Source organism: Macaca mulatta, chromosome 7, assembly GCF_049350105.2.
Source record: "Macaca mulatta isolate MMU2019108-1 chromosome 7, T2T-MMU8v2.0, whole genome shotgun sequence".
Lineage (NCBI taxonomy): Eukaryota > Metazoa > Chordata > Mammalia > Primates > Cercopithecidae > Macaca > Macaca mulatta.
The window spans coordinates 33,934,528-33,952,703 of NC_133412.1; the positions used below are offsets into that span (position 1 = coordinate 33,934,528).

General features: G+C 33.5%; 1 protein-coding gene across 19 annotated transcripts in view; it reads right to left on the reverse strand.

The window, feature by feature from the left end:
* Positions 1 to 548: 548 nt before the first annotated feature.
* Positions 549 to 18,176, reverse strand: part of ZNF280D (zinc finger protein 280D) — a 97,655-nt gene continuing 80,027 nt past the window's right edge. For 12 of the 19 annotated variants that reach the window (XR_013395599.1, XR_013395602.1, XR_013395601.1 and 9 more), the window contains 3 exons: positions 13,691 to 13,736; positions 5,567 to 5,622; positions 549 to 2,487 (listed from right to left, as the gene is read on the reverse strand). Coding sequence is in view for 14 of the 19 variants with exons in the window: in XM_015142305.3 (XP_014997791.2) it covers positions 1,863 to 2,487; positions 5,567 to 5,622; positions 13,691 to 13,736 (727 nt within the window). In the remaining 5 variants the exon portion in view is untranslated. Of the gene's footprint in view, positions 2,488 to 5,566; positions 5,623 to 13,690; positions 13,816 to 18,176 lie in introns of all 19 variants that reach the window. The other 7 variants (XR_013395598.1, XM_028850960.2, XM_028850963.2 and 4 more) reach the window with 1 other exon arrangement.

Consider the following 18,176-nt stretch of genomic DNA (forward strand, 5'->3'; position numbering starts at 1 on the left):
GCAGATATTAAATTCTATTTATCTGCAAGTAAAAGAATTTATAAAGCAAATCTATTCTCATAAATATTAGCAATATTGGCCGGGCTCGGTGGCTCAAGCCTGTAATCCTAGCACTTTGGGAGGCTGAGACGGGCGGATCACGAGGTCAGGAGATCAAGACCATCCTGGCTAACACGGTGAAACCCCATCTCTACTAAAATATACAAAAAACTAGCCGGGCGAGGTGGCGGGCGCCTATAGACCCAGCTACTCCGGAGGCTGAGGCAGGAGAATGGCATAAACCCGGGAGGCGGAGCTTGCAGTGAGCTGAGATCCGGCCACTGCACAGAGCAAGACTCCGTCTCAAAAATAAAATAAAATAAAATAAATAAATATTAGCAATATTGTCCCCTGTACTTTAAGTCCTAATTTAAAATAATGCATCAGCAGTTAAAGAACGTAGAATGGAATCCTCACCACTAACACTGATATTAAATTTCTTAAACAAGTAGATAATTTCTAAAGGAACCAAAGGTAATCTGAATCAAGCAGTGATTGGAAAAATAGAATTATTCGGGGATAGATTTTTATTGCAAATATTTACTCAAAAACTACTATATACAGCAGAGTTTTAATCGCCATTTAAAACATTGAACATTCAGTGAAACAAAATTTAAGAATCCGAAGCACATTTTAAGAAGTAAAAATGAAGCATTTTAAATAAAAGTTTATTAGTACTTCAAAGCAAACTACTGTTCTTCATATTATTCATTTCTATATCTATTATATTCTAGATGATAAAAAAACTGAGAAATCAATGTAGCAGCCATCTTATAGATAAATTAGGCTAAATCTCCAAAGCCAGTTTTTTACATCACTGTTTTAGGTCCCATTTGAAGTTTTTATTTTACAATTACAGAAAAGTCACTTAAACATGGCTGAATACATGCCAGGATATGTTTTCAGTTTACTGTTTTACAATATCTACATTATACCATACTTTGGTTTGGCTTCCAGACCATTTTTATGGGCCTATTTCTAAAGCAGATCATTAAAACAATATTAAAAGCATAATAGCTACAGGAGTTTCAACAATGGGTGTCTACTTTACATTAATACAACTAATACATCGAAGAATTTCTACACAGCTTACACACTGACAAAAAGCACAAATATAAATTTATATCTTAATAATTCCACTTTCACTGAAAGTTTAATTAAGGTAAGCTTACAGCCTAGCAGGCTAACACTTGTATGGAGGTACAAAGATTCAAATATTCTGTTTACATGCGTCTGACAGACTGGAATGTTATATTAAATCCAAAATTAAGTTTATGTTCATCCAAATTCTCATTAGGTCAATTTCGTACTCTAAGCATGCTCCATTTACCAGCATCATCCTAAAAAATTAAGCCTTCATTAACAATGCCAATCAGCCATTATTTTAAATCAGTTACTCCCAAAAAGTACATGGTTTCCAAATTTTTTCCTCTCAGTTCACTGAAAAGGATGTATAAGTAATAAGGATTTTTAGCTTAGGACTGATGGAAGTTTGAAAGGCTTTATAAATATAACTAATATCATCAATTCATGTCAGCAACCAAATCCCATTTCCTTGAAAACCATTAAACGAGACCTTTCCACTGCAACTGTAACTATCATTAAAATCTTGTTCATGTTTTTAATAACTTCTTGGGAATCCCTACTAATCATGCTATTATTGGCAAATTGATTTGATAACATAGGTTGAACATACAGGTAAAGTGTATGTGTGACCTCCCTTACATATTTCCATTTCTGAACCTACAAAAGCACCACTGAGCTCACCTGATAGCACTGTTCCAAATGCCCTTATCGTTGGTACACTGAAACTTAAAATGACTTCAACTTCTTTCTTTTTCATCTGCCAGGTCTACTGTTGCCTCTGTTGTGCTGGGGTTATTTCCTCCAGGAATGTCATCTGTTTGATCAGACACTACTTCATCAGTCTTGGCTGAAGGATCACCACTACCTTTCTGAAGAATCTCTGTGGCTTCATACTCAAGTACCTCTGATGGAGTCAGAGGTTCCAAATGAATACTGCCTTGCTCACTAACATCAGAACTAACAGATTCAGGTTCATCTCTTTTTCTCAAAAACTGATCAATGCTAACATTATCTGATGTTAACCGCAAATCCTTAATATTCTTTGAAGAAAATCTGGCTTCACTGGAGTTGTGATCCTTAATCTGAGCAGATAAGATTATGTTTTCTGAACTTTGGCGCATCTTCAACTCCATTTCCTGACAAACATGTTGTATTTGTGTTTTCTTTTCCACTTTATCTGCACCAATATTTGAATCACAACTGAAGATGTTTTTGCAGCCAGTTTCCTGGTCTGCAAGACAGGTTTCATTTTCCTTATCTGAAACTGTTAGGCTTTCTTCACTTTTTGTTGCTGATGAGCCTTCAAATGAATTTGCATTACATCCATTTTTTTCTTCTGAAGAAGCAGCTTTATCCTGTTTACTGAAAAATAAAGTAATTTATTATGTATTTCTTCATAAAGCAATGTTTTTGAACACTATCAAAATAAAGACATGCTCTAAAAAATAAAAAGTCAAGGTACATTTGCACATCAAAAAGGAAAACAAGTCCAAGTTCCCCATCCTTGCTGTGCCAGTATAATTTAGCAGGAGGCCATTTTCTTAGGCAAGATTCTGAGAAACTCTGGAGTCACATACTAAAAGATGTCTATCAACTAGTCTTAGTCCTGGCTGTCATTATGTTCATCTGTCCATATCTCTTGCCTGTTTCTAGTTTAAATTTAAGAATTTTTATTAACTTGCAAAAGTACCTAAAATAAAAAAATATATTTGGAAAAAATCTATATTTTTGTATGATTTTTTTCTTTTTTGAGACGGGGTCTTGTTCTGTCACCCAGACTGGAACACAGTGGTGCAAATGTCTCACTGCAGCTTTGACCTCCTGGACTCAAGTGATCCTCCTACCTCAGGCTCCCAAGTAGCTAGGAATATAGGCACACACCACCAAGCCCAGCTAATGTTTTTATTTTTCACAGAGACAAGGTCTTTCCATGTTGCCCAGGCTGGTTTCCTAGGCTCAAGCAATCCTCTTGCCTTGGCTCCCAAAGTGTTGGGATTACAGGTGTGAGTCACCATGTCCAGCCTCCTTTATGATTTAAATAGCCTCTTATGTTTAGGATGTTTTTCCATACATAAAATCAGATAATCATTCAAACATATTCTCTAATTTTTAATAGCCTAATTTTAAAAACATAAACACATGCCTGAAAAACTGTATGTAAATATATAACATACATACACATCTAAGTGTGTGGACATGTTTGTACACATATATATTTATATGTGTGTGCTTCTGTGTGTTTATTCTGGCCCTGATGTGTTAACAGAAACTATCTAGTGAACCATAAAATACGAGAAACAAGATTTCTAAGAAGATCACCAATGCATTATCTAGATCTAAGGATGCTTATTTTACAAAAATAAATTTAATGATTACATATACCTTATTTCTTACATTTAATCAATCTGACATTTAGACGTATTCCCAATGAATTGCACAAATATCCTAGCAACATTTCCAAAAGGCAATTTATTATTTACTAAATTGTTATTTATATAAGGCTATTTCTCTGCTATTTGTTTTGTTCTACTGATTTGTCTTTAGACTATTCCTAAACCAATAGCACCCAGTTTTAACAATTACTGATTAACAATATACTTTAGAACTAAACAAATCACCTATATTCTACAACTCTTCCCCATAAATTTCATACTTTAAAAATGTAAAAGATATTTATCAAGGAAGCTCATTAAAACAATGTTTAAAATAGTGAATATTAAAAATCTAATTTTTTTTTTTGAGACAGAGTCTCACTGTGTCGCCCAGGGTGGAGTGCAGTGGCATGATCTCGGCTCACTGCAACCTCTGCCTCCTGGGTTCAAGTGATTCTTCTGCCTCAGTCTCCCGAGTAGCTGGGATTACAGGCGCATGCCACCAAGCCCGGCTAATTTTTGTATTTTTAGTAGAGATGGGGTTTCACCACATTGGTCAGGCTGGTCTCGAACGCCTGACCTTGTGATCCACCCGCCTCGGCCTCCCAAAGTGCTGGGATTACAGGCATGAGCCACGGTGCCCAGCCAAAAACCTAATATCTTATCCAACAAGAAAGGAATGATTAAATACATTATGGTATTGCTAAGTAGAAAAATATAAATCTTTTTTTAAGTTTGTCAGTTTCCAAAACAAATCCCATAAATGTTTATTCAATTCATAATTTAATTTGTAAAATAGTCTATCATGCAGTTAATATATTATTTTTTATCATGGTAAAATTTTGCTTTTCTTGATTTGGATCCTCCCCATTTCTCTCTCTATATATAGATATAGATATTTTTAAGGCTAGTCAAGCGAAGCGGTGGGAGTGGAAAAAGAACAAAGAACTCTGCAACTGGCTGTGATCAATCAGTTGTATCATTTTTGTTACATTATGATTGGGCAAGTTTGTCCACTATATTTTGTAATCATATGTTAGTGGTAGATTAGAAAGATTCTGATTTTTACACCAGGCTACTTTAATCAGTATTCTCATTAATTTCAATCATTCTTAACTCATTTTTTGGATCTTAACTGGCTAATTACATATAGAAAAACTATTATTTTTTTTCCTCATTTCAAATTTGTATAATTCTTATTTTTGTTCAGATCATAATGGACTAACTACAATTTACAGAAAACGTTCCATAATACAGAGATGACTAGTCCGCATTTTCTAACTCTTTAGTTGATTTTTTGTTAACAGTCCCCTGAGAACTTACAAAAAATGCCAGGTGAAGAAAGGGCGAGATCACTTTACTAATGAAGTATAAGAAACACCTCCATAGGAACTTAATTAATAATTTGCTTTTAGGGACAAAAGATTAATCTCAACAGACTAACAGGCAACCTACTGTAAAATATATAGCATACAGATATAAATGGGTGAAATTACTTAAAAGACAAAATAAAATTACCCTTCTTTGGAATAAAGTTCTAATTGGAATGTTCAGATTCTCTTCTGCTAAAAGACTGTGAAACATCGTGTGTTCTTTAACATTCTACCAAAGTATGAAAATTTTAAAAGCCAATCCCTGAATTTTGAAACTATTGAAATCCTACCACATAAGCAGTCTTATAGCTTTTGGAAAATACTTTAAAAAATCTTAAGATTATCTATTTGCAATAACTGTTCCTGTCCAGTAACACGTAGCATCTTGTAAATGTATTCATTTAATAGGGGCAAAGAAAATCTGCCAACATTTTACTTGCTAGTAAGTAGTTTTTCAAAAATTTAACAACACAAAATATACTCTATATGTTTAAAATATTTAAAAACAAAGGATATAGAGAATATTTTTGTTGGATTAAAGTTTTTAAGTTTTATTTTAATTAAGAGCCATTATAGAAAATAGCACTATATACAAAAATTTAAATAGTCCTTTGCCAGTTAACTGTGAAATAATGCAGCTCAAGTGTTATTTCGTATACTTGAATTTTAAGAAACTCATTTTTTCCTTATATTTACCTTTCAGAATTCGATGTTTCTGTTTCTCTTTCAGCCATGTTAGGTCTTCCAATTTCCTGAAATAATTAATAATACTTTTCTTTTACATTCACAGTTAATCTTAAAGAAAACTATTTTTATTATGCTAAACTTTCTGGATAAAAGAAACTTAAGTGTGCAACTTAATATAACACAGAAATAGAAAAATAATTTATTAAATATAAAATATAATTAGAATAATTATCATAATTATATGCGGTTTTAAAAATGTTTTTAAACTTATAAAAGTTTCAGTGTACCAAAAGTTTCTGATTCAAGGTAAAAAAGCAGTTACCCACCCATGTCAATATCTGCTTTTCTTAACTGCTATTTCAAATGTGGGTCATAATTACAATTACTTAAACAGAAAACTAGTAAAACACAACTTGAATTTGAATAACAAGATGCCTCCATAGTATTTTATATAAATATATTAAGCACAGATATTTAGATAAAACATTTTTGAATTTATGATTTCATAGTGAGTCACGGTAACCCTTCCATTGTCAAACCAAAAATATGAAACAGTCCACTAAGGAAGAAATATTCTACTTATTTCAAATGTTTTACAGGGAAGAAAGAAAAGAGTAAAACCTCAGTAAGCCATAGGCCAACCTAACAGCTTGTAACAATTACCAGCTATGCAGTACATATGATGCATGAAGCAGTGTATTAAGAACTTTACATTCACTATCTCATTTAATTTACATATTAGATTTTATAAACACTATTTTTATACATGAGAAATAAGACTGAGTGGGAACCCAAGGCAATACCACAATAACTGGCAAAGAACCAAGGCAATACCACAATTAGTAGTAAAGATTCAAATCTACATCTACCTCTTAACCACTATGGTAGATCAACTCAAGCCTATAAAATTGATAATGGTGTATTTATCACACACATTCATCTACTCACCCTCTCAAAACCCTGCTAAAATGAGGGCAAAGAAATAAAATATTTTTACTCATAAAGATGAAGAAAACATCAAAGTATACTAATTGCTAAACAGATTTCACCAACTTTTTAGAAATAGGAAAGTCACTGGAAGAGTTGGTACTGACTTAGCAGTATGGAGGAAGTTACAATGAATGTCTGCAGTGGAGGAGTGCAAGGAGAAGAGAATCAATTTGCCCAGAGAACCAAAAATATCTGGTATTTGCAGGTGGTCAGTATACTATTTAGCACACAAAAAGTAAAAACAAAGCATTGCTGGGAAATCTAAATGCTCCTTCCCCGAAGCTTACACAACAGGTACCTATACCTTCCCTTACCAAAGAGGCTAAAAGTTAGCATCCTTCTTAACTTACTTCCTTCCTTTTTTTTTTTTTTGACAGAGTCTTGCTTGTCACCCAGGCTGGAGTGCAATGGTGCGATCTTAGCTCACTGCAACCTCCACCTTCAAAGTTCAAGCGATTCTCCTGTCTCAGCCCCTCCAGTAGCTGGGATTACAGGCACCCACCACCATGCCTGGCTAATTTTTGTATTTTTAGTAGGCATGGAGTTTCACCATGTTGGCCAGACTGGTCCCCAACTCCTGACCTCAGGTGATCCACCCACCTCGGCCTCCCAAAGTGCTGGGATTACAGGCATATTCCACCATGCCCAGCTAATTTTTTTATTTTTAGTAGAGATAGGGTTTCACCACGTTGGTCAGGCTGGTTGTGAACTCCTGACCTCAAATGATCCGCCTGCCTTGGCCTCCCAAAGTGCTGGGATTACAGGGGTCAGCCACCGTGCCAGGCCTAAAAGTTAACTTTCTGAACTGGAGATAGTCTAGACTTATGAACACCAGGAACAGCAAAAGGCACGCAGGAGATACTGAGAAAACGCAAAGATTTCGTAGAAGTCCACATACTTAACAATTCTTCTCCATGCCTGGCTTCCAGAATGCCAACAGCCAGAGAACTCACTCCCCAACCTAGCACCCTCAGCTAGAAGCTAGATTTCTCTCTGAAGAAAATGATCAACCCCAAAGAAAAAATTTTCCAGAATGATTTTTTTTTTTTTTTTTTAAGAGACAGGGTCTCACTCTATCACCAAGGCTGGAATGTAGTGGCATGATCATAGCTCAACTGCAACCTCGAACTCCTGAGTTCAAGCAATCCTCCCACCTCAGTCTCCTGAGTAGCTAGGACTACACATTATGTGCTCACTATGACTGGTTAGTTAAAAAGTTTTTTTTAAATAGAGACGAAGTCTCCAGTGTTGCCCAGGCTACTCTCAAACTCCTAGCCCCAAGGGATCCTCCTGCATCAGCTTCCCAAAGTGTTGGGATTACAGGCATGAGCCACCACACCTGGCCTCTCCATAATGATTTTGAGACCATCCTCCTCAACAAAGAATCAGTTAGCTCAGCACCTAATTTTCCCACACTGAAGTCTACGTAATTCTCATGCAGATTGTGCATACTGTACAGTGCACAAATCCAGAAGGCAACAAACTGTAATTCATATCATCCGTTCCCAAAGTAAGATATATGGACACCTGGGGATTCCAAGCCACTTTCAGGAGGCATGTGAAGTCACAACTTTGGCATAAAAACAGTAGTGTGTAAAAATGGTGGCAAATTAATATAACTCAAGGCAGGAGCACCAAACCCAACCTGTACCAGTAGTCATTGCATCCTTCACCACCATACACATAGTGTTCTTCACACCACACCGACACAAATTTTAAAAAGTAATAATTTTACTAAATCTCAATCTTTGAGCTCATATCTTTTTAATATTTTGTGTGACAAAATGCAAAGTACACATAAGATACAACTGTTGCCTACTGAAAATATTTGGGTCTGTGATTGAGTCGTGAGTTGTACTTACCTACATTTTTTTCATAGAACACCATTTTTATTTTAAAGAATGACTGTCAAATTATGAATATTTAGACTTGAGTTTCAGTGGACTTTTTCTTTTTGAAAAATCAACGAAGTGAGCCTGTCGTATCAAGGAAAACAACTGACAGCATTCGTTTCCAGTAACAAAATCAAGCAAAAACTCCTATCTATCACTGATTAGATTAATGCTGATATTTACTGTGAGTACTTGATATTATATAATGAAATATTTCAACATTTGGAAGATCTAGGGCACTTAGTGAGCCAATATGTTCCAAATGACCAATGCATGATATTACAAAATTAGGCATGGATAAAAGATCCATTCAAATTGTAAAACAGACAAACAGATTTTGATGTAACAAAGCAAAAAAGGTCAGTGATACGGAGTTAGATTCCACAGTGTAACAAGCAAGAAAACTTCCACTTGTCTACTTTTGGTGTAGTATCAAAGGAAAATAATCTCAATTATTGGAAAATATTATTAAAGTACTGGGTGAGGCCGGGTATTCCTCATACATTTCAACCAAAAGAATGTATCACAACAGATTGGATTCAGAAACATGAGAATACAATTTTTTTCTACAAAGCCTGACATTAAAGAAACATGCAAAAGTGTAAAATAAAGCCATTCTTTCTCACTAAATTTCTGTTGTTTTGGAAAATAGTTATTTTTCAGAAAAAATGTTATGTATGTTGACATATATTTATTATTTTTATTTTTGACAATAGTTTTAAAATACTATTATTTCAATTTCTAATATGGTAAACATTAGTAATTTTTGAGACTACAAAGGATATACGTAAATAATATCTGCAGGAGTTCTGCAGTCTTCAACCTGAATGGCTATGCAAGAGAGCCCTGTCCCCATTCAAACACTTATGGTTTTCAATGATTATTTTAGCCTCATTCTTTAATTACGTAGGGGCGGGCAAGGATCACCACATAACAAAAGATACACCTTAACATGAAAAATACCAAAATAAAAAGGAATAAAGAAAGGGGCTTGGAGACATCAGATACATTGCTGGGAACAAAAGAAAACAGTGTATATAAAATATTTAATATCCCCAAAGAGGTATATGTTATTATATCTATTAAATAATAACAAAACTGGCCAGGTGCGGTGGCTCAAGCCTGTAATCCCAGCACTTTGGGAGGCCGAGATGGGCGGATCACGAGGTCAGAAGATCGAGACCATCCTGGCTAACACGGTGAAACCCCGTCTCTACTAAAAAATACGAAAAACTAGCCGGGCGAGGTGGCGGGCGCCTGTAGTCCCAGCTACTCGGGAGGCTGAGGCAGGAGAATGGCGTAAACCCAGGAGGCGAAGCTTGCAGTGAGCTGAGATCGCACCACTGCACTCCAGCCTGGGTGATAGAGCGAGACTCCGTCTCAAAAAATAAAAAAAATAAAAAAAAAAAACAATAATAATAACAAAACTGTAAAAAAGAGAACTAAAGAACAAATAAAAAATTGCAGAGCTCTTCAAAATTACAAATATGGCAACTAAAATAAGTAATTAAGTTTAGAAAATTATTTAAAAAGATTCAAACAAAAAAACAAAAAGATGAAAGGCCATAAAGAAAATAACATATAATTAAAGGAGTTAAAAAAAAAAAAAAAAAAAGGAGTTGATGCAGGAGGCTCAATATCAGAATAATAGGAGTTTCTTAAAAAAAAGAGAGAGCATAGAAAAAAAAAGTGAGCATTTACCAAATAAATAAAACAAGAAAACTTCTCCCAAACAGAAATCTCCAAACTCCAAAGGTTTGTCAGATGCCTAATGTAATGAATGAAAAAAGGATGGGTGAACATAGCATGTAATTTCAAAACACCAGTGACAGAGATAATCACTAAAGTTTCCAAAAAGAAAAAAAGTAACCTAAATACCAAGAAACTGGAGCAAGACATGCATTAGACTTAATAAAAATACTGGACATAAGAAGATAGTAAAAACAACATTTTAAAAACTGCGTGAGAATTGTTTTTATGTACTTCAGCCAAATTATCATTCGGATAAATATATTTTTAGATATTTTTGGACTGAAAAAAAGATGCACACCTTCTGAGGAAGCTAGTAGAGGACACAATTCATCAAAATGATGAGTAAGCAAGAAATGAGGAATAATTCACGGTTCAGCAAACAGGACATCCAACACAATAGAGTGGCAAAGGATAATCTTGACGTAACAAAACTAAGCACAGGCTTAGAGAGCAACTAGTTTAAGTTGAGGTGGGGAGTCTGGGAGGAGATCTTCAGACCCCTTCACCCCCCAACAATTTTTTTTATGTGTGTGAATACTGGAAAAACTATTTCCAAATATTAGAGAGAGAAATTGCAACATTAGAAAAAAATACAGCATTAGGTACACAGAAAACTAAACAAACAAGTAAAAGAGATATATATTTTTAACTCCAGAAAAATAAAATAAGGTATAGAAAAGGAAAAGAAATCATGGGGTATTTTCTGGCTCAGCATAACAGTCTCAAAAATTTTGATGTAACTATTTTGCAATCAGTGCTATACCAAGCCATATTGGAGCCTGAGGCAAAAGAAAAAATGAATGCCCCTGTAAGTTTTGCTTTGTGTGCAGTGTGTTTTTGTTTTGTTTTTTGTTTTTAGCAACAGGGTCTCACTTTGTTTCCCAGGCTGGTCTCTAACTCCTAGACTTAAGCAATCCTCCCACCTCTGTCTCCAAAGTGATGGGATTACAGGTGTGTGCCATTGTGCCCAGCCTGTTTTTGTGTACTTAAAAAAATTGTTTTCTAGAATGTTAGTCAGAAAAATATTGAAAAATTTAAAAGTCGGAGAATTAAACTCATATTAGCTTAAATTTAAAAATTTTATTTATGCCAACAACAGTATTATTTTATTCTCCTGGCTAATGGAAGCAAATGCATCAATAGTACATTTTCAAATCTAACTCTTTTCTTATTTTGTTTTCAAATGAGCAAACTGTCATGTACAACAATTTCTCTTGAACAAGTGACAATCATTAAAAAATGTTATATTAACCTCAGTTTACAGTAAGCTTCATTTGCAGGATTCCACTTTGGCTGGAATTGTTTAAAATTTTTGAATACCATTTCCAAATCTCTTTAAGATTGCACTAAGCAAAATATGTTAAGAAGATTTAGAAGACCCAAACACAAACTTGATTGCATGTTACTGATATCAAATGCTGCTTTAAACTATTTCACATAGAATTTCTACAGAATTTAAATTGTCAGAATATTTAAGTGCAAACTTAGTGGCTCGTTTTTGTAAATCAGATGTATTTATACAAAACAACTTTTCTCCAGTTTAGAAATTCAAAATCTGAAAACATTTCACTGAATTTTTTTTTCTCTATATAAAATATGAAATTAGGGCATTTATAATCTTCATTTCTATTTAATAAGCACTGCCCTCATAATTATCAATACGCTTCACCCAGTGATTCATGCACTTCTCATTTGTTTACTTTTTTCATTTATTTTCAAATTTGAGAAGAATATGCATTATCTCTTGCTCAAGTTTTATGTTCATCAAATACGCTTTCAAAATTACCTTCAATTGTAAGCAAAGGGATAGGAGTTTTATTAAGTGTGTAGCTTTATATATAGTCATGTTTACTGACTGTAAAGCCTTGGCTTCTTCCACTTGGCTCAAAATATACATACAGACAATCTGCATAACAATCTGTAATCTATTTGTATCAATATGCTTTCAATTTCAGCATAATGTATTTTGTCATTTGATATTATATCTCTTAATATTTGATAATCATCTTTGTGTGCAAAGTGTCTCAACTGCATTTATCTTGATGTCCATAAGGTAAGTATATGTGATTTTAATGTCGTTTTTAGACCAGACAAGAATATCCCGTTTGCTCACCAAATCCCCCTGCCCCTAAAATATATATCCTTTGTACAATACTAAAAAAGTTGATCATATTTAAATTCACAGAATACAGCATTTTTTCCTGTTAAATTATGATGAGTTAAACAAGGAACAAATTTGGTATAATTATTTTGGGGGCAAACATTGGCTTGTATACCCCTGTATACACCTGAAACATTTGCTCCATTATATCCCTGGCCAGAATTTTTAATGTAAATGTGATAAATAGAAATGAAGACTACATAAAGAAATGAAGAGCACAGGAAATGGTAAAAATAAAGGTAAATATAAAGCTAATTTTAAAGTTTTTAATTGCCCTAAAAAAACCTGTCTAAAGTAAAAACTGTAACACTGCATTCTGTGTATTTACAACATGTTTAAAAGTAAAATAAACAGTAAGAATAGAAAAAACACACAAATTGTCAATATCAGGAATGAGGGGATATCACTGCAGGTTCCAAAGATTACAAAGACAATAAGGGATACTATAAGAAACTTTCTCATTATACAAATACATAAGATTATAGAGTTCAACATATTAGGTAAAACGAAACAATTCCTCAAAAAAAAAAAACTAACAAAACTCCCTCAAGAAGAAATAGATTTTAAAAAAACCCTGCATCTGTTAAAGAAATTTGTAGTTAAAAAATTTTTAAACAAAAAACTTCCTATGGTACAAAAGAAAGCTGCTTGGAAGAAGGCTGATACTTCTGTCTGGATTTCACTTATATTATGCACCATTCAAGACAAAGTCTTCAAAAGATAAATGCCAAATCTACCTCACTTCATTACACTCAAAAAGAGGCAGTCATTAAGTAATAACAACATAAATTGACATCAAGAAAGCAAGTAGTTGAGCAAAACTATTTCTACACTCATCTATTAGACTGTTCGGTAAATAACATTTATATGATAATTCTGAGTTTTGCATTCAGAGTACTTGTTCAAGATAGCTAAAATATATTTAACATACATTCAAAATATTTCTATTTTAAAAATTAGTTTAACCTTTTGACAGTTAAAAATTATCCCAGAAACTTAAACCTGGAAAGATTAATTTTTCCAGTGTGCCAAATGACTGACGTTTTATTGATTTGGGGATTTTTAATTCATAAATTTATCTCCATTACTCACTAGTTGAACTAAATAACAGGCAAGTGAAATAAAAGATGTCTTTGTCAAAACAAGAATACCTTAAAATTTTACTTAGGGCTAGACATTTTTATATGTAATGAAAAATTTTAAATCTCAATTTTTTTCTTCCTTACAACATCCCAAATATTGTTGATGTATGCTTGCTGAAATTGAAACAGTTTTATATCATACCAATAATACTTTCAATGTATAAACCTTTAAGGTATAAAGTAAAACAAACTTTACCTTAGACACAGGTTCTTGTTCCTTTGTGGGAGCTTCTTTTTTTAATCTTGAAAACAAGATAAGTATTGAATATTTTATTTTATACGTACGATGGTAAAATATGAAACAGTTCTTTCTCTGCCAGCCTAAAATAATTAAAATGTAGATCGAAACTAATGTACATTTTATACTTTAATAGTAAATTGACCTCTGTAAATGTCTTAAGGTAAAAGTTAAACGTATGAGACTAAATAGTAGATTCGATAAATGTGCTAAATCAATAAAGACATATATTTCCTTGTTCTCTAAAAACAAGGGCACTTAAGAAATGTTCTCTTTGCTAAGTACAATTTAAAATAAAAGACATACATATTAGTAAAACAGCTTCAAAAAAAGAATTACTCTTTAAAAATTAAAAGCAGGTTATATGCTTTATAAGTAATATGCATCAGTATTTATGATTACAGGACTTAAAAAGTGAAAAAAGATAAATATTTTATCTATTGTGAAATTCAACATGATAATGCCACTTAAATATATATTATAATTAACTTACTCCGGAGGCAGTTAAATCACAGAAATAATTAGAATTTTGAGGAATATATTCTCTTTAAAACTTCCATAAGCACTGCTCAAATATTAACACTTATTGATTTCAAAAAATATTAATTATAACTTATTAAAACATTAACAAAGGTATATGCCATCCAGAAAATCTTGTAAAATAATCAAGTTAATCTAGGAGCTAGCTTATCCAAAGGATCTTTGTTTTAGAACCTGCAGAAATGACTAAATATTATTTGTGATATTATATATTAAACTCAGTTTTAATCTGTGTAAGTAGGGTACCTATCTGATGTGAAATGTCATTAATCAGGAGTTAAGTGATACATAATTTTATGAAGGCTTAATAGCTATACCTAAGGAATAATATATTTAACATAAGCAACAACTATATTATCTTAAATTTCATTGACCAAAAAAAGATATCTAATAGGATAGAAATGTCAGCCATCCTAAAAGCTACCCTTATGGCTAATGAATGACACAGACTTGGCAAAACCCTCCTTCTTTATCCATCCTTTGAGGGCACAGTTTTTAAAATTAGGGCTATAAATGTTAATACTTTGCTAAATATTAATAATTAACTATATGAAATTACTTATCTATATTTTAGTTATTAGGCAAAACTGCTACTTAAAATAGATTATGTCCTTTGTAAAACCACTATATTGGCAGTGCACTACAATAATTTACAACCAACTTGTTAAGCCAACTGAAATGAGTAAAACTTGCACAAAAAATTGACAAAAGACACAAATGTCAATCATTTTGGGGGCTAAAGATTTTGTAATTGTCTCGAGTATTTAATTGCGCACCATACTTATAAAGATGAGATCACATCAAGTATACAGTATAACTTCACTGGTTTAAGGAAGTATAAAGGAAAATAAGTTTTAAGAATAAAATTAGTTATAAAGTAGTAAGAAAACGTGAAACATTAGTCTAAAAAAGCAAAAAGCATGAAAAAGCAAATTAATGAAGTTTTGAAATAAATGTGTATATTACAACTAACTCATTTTTATTTCTAAGCATTTAGTCATTTTAAATTCAGTTTGAAAAACAAATTGGTCATAGAACAGTTTAAATATTTCATAAAAGATTTTTCTCCCTCAGCTTATCATTGTAAATGTTATCAAAGTAAGACCTTTTATATTCTTATAAAAGAAATATTACCATGCTAATCATTTTAGCATACGCCTATTATAATACATTAATTGTATGCAGCTATTAAAACGAGCCCCATTAAGTATGTTCATTATTGCTGGCATTTCAACAGAGGAAACGCAGTCCTCTTGCTATCCCTGCGATGGGGGTTGGTGACAGAGGTTTTTATTACTCTTTATCGTACTGACAAGAAACTGGTAGGTGAGAACACAGTAAGTTATTGAAATAACTTGCATTAAGAGGCCTATGATTTCAATCTTGTTTTGTGCCTTTTACCTTATTAGTACTCTCTTTAAGGAACAGAATCGTAATAACTAGTGAACACCTTCAGAAAAATAAATCTTAAAAATATTTAGAAAAACACACAGTAAATTTTAAATTATAAAATGCATCACTAAAATGCACACTAAAATTTTGAACTATAAAAGTATACTTTAAGATTAATAAATTCTAATACAATTACTAACACATCATTAATACTTTTAGAAAAGAAAAATTGTCTTACCTATAATTCTTATTTACTAAAGATACCTGCTGAAATAGTCATTATTTTAGACATTCAATTACTTTGGTAGAAGACAGTGAAATTTGCTAAGCTCAAAGTTCTGAGCTAATGACCCACCATTAGGTAATTATACTTTTCACCTGTGAATGTTACAGTAATTTTTAATAGAAAAATATAGTGTAGTATTTATAGCAAACACTATTTAAAATTTAAATGCAAAGAGAACAGAAGGACTGACTGGTGATCAATTTCAACATCATTAGTGATCAAGATTGCAAGTAAATAATTTTTCCCCTCTATGAAAACCTGCTGAAATAGATCTTTCTGATGTATTTCTACAGGATAAGCTTTTTCCTCTAAAGACTAAAATAGCCCTATTTGCATTTTTCTGCACGTCTTAGGAGCAATCCATACAAAATTTTTGTTTTGTTTTGTTATGGAGACGGAGTTTTGTTCTTGTTGCCCAGGTTGGAATGCAATGGCATGATCTTGGCTCACTGCAACCTCCACCTCCCAGGTTCAAGCGATTCTCCCATCTCAGCCTCCCAAGAAGCTGGGATTACAGGAGCATGTCACCACGCCTGGCTAATTTTTGTATTTTTAGTAGACAGAGGGTTTCATCATATTGGTCAGGCTGGTCTCAAACTCCTGACCTCAGGTGTTCCGCCTGCCTCAGCCGTCCAAAGTGCTGGGATTACAGGCATGAGCCACTGCGCCCAGCCAATCCATACAAAATTTAACATTCTGGCTCACTTATAGTAGTATGTTCCTTTGAAGTTTCATTCACACCATAAACATACCATGGGGTGAGGGGAAGAACTGTAAGGGGAAAAATATTCAGATTCATTTCAGCTAGGCCACATTCTTTCTTTCTGATGACATTTAAAAGCCAAAAATTTCAATGCTAATGTTAGAAATGTAATCTTTAAGAATATTTGTAAGCATACTAAAAAAGTTGAAAAGAGGCTGTAAAGCAACTAGTAGTAAAGTCAGCTAGTAATCATGACCTTCCACTTAGCCCAGGCATGGTGGTACATGCCTGTAATCCCAATGCTTTGGGAGGCCAAAATGGGAGGACCACTTGAGACCAGGAGTTTGAGACCAGCCTGGGCAACATAGTGAGAGACCTCATCTCTACCAAAAAAATAAAATAAAATAAAAATAAAAATTAGCCAGGCGTGGTTGTACATACCTGAGTCCCATCTCAGTCTCAGGAGGCTGAGGCAGGAGAATTGCTTGAGCCCAGGACTTTGAGGCTGCAGTGAGCCATGACTGCACACTGCACACCAACCCCCTGGCTTGAGCAAAACAGCAAGACCCTGTCCCAAAAACAAAAAACAAAAAACAAACAAACAAAAAACAGCAGAATAAAATAAAAAGATTATTCACTGAGACATTCAGGGACTAAATTTAATATAGTAATCATCAGACTAAGACATAACAGGAAAACATCTACTCTACCATTTCTGATCATTTGTTCTGAGAATTATCAATACATTTATATTTGGAAAGGATGCCTGAGCAAAACATCTATCAGGCTGTACATATTTCGGTATTGTACTAAGTGTTCCAGTGCAAAGTTAAAAAAGACTGTCTCTCCTCTCAAGGAGTTCACTGTCAAGAAAACAAAACGAAGCAAATGTTTACATTATGAAGTTTTGGAAGAGACATCTTTGTTCAGAGAATTAAGCCACTATGAAAGGGAAAGAGGCCAGGAAGCAGTGAAGATACTACAGTGAACTTGGATTTGCAAAAAGAGCAGGAGTTCGCAAAGCAGAGTAAGGAGATCCAAGGCAGAGAAAAAGCAAAGAAGTATAAAACAAGCAAAGAAAGTATGAAAAAGCAAAGAAGTATGAAACAAGATGACAATATGAGAATTGGTGGTCTCATATCACTGAAATGTCAGGCACAAAGCAAAGTAGTCAAAGATGAAGCCTCTTCAGGGAAGGTCTTGATTGCCATGCTAAAGTGTTCATGCTAAGAACTTTAATGCTAATAGGAAAGTATGACCAAATTTGTGCATCAGAAGGACAAAGGTCTGTATTGGTAGAAGACAAACTGAGAGTCCAGTTAAGGGACAGTTAATGACTTTCTCAGTTAAAACAGTAACAGTGTCAATGGAGAAAAGGTTGGTTTAAGGAGATGAGAACAAGTTAAAACCAAAAGAATGTAAGTATATACTAGATAAAGGTAAATGTGGAGAACAAATATGACCCCCTCAAATGCCTGCCCTGGATGGTAAGAGATTATTCATGACACGGAATTCAGAGGAGG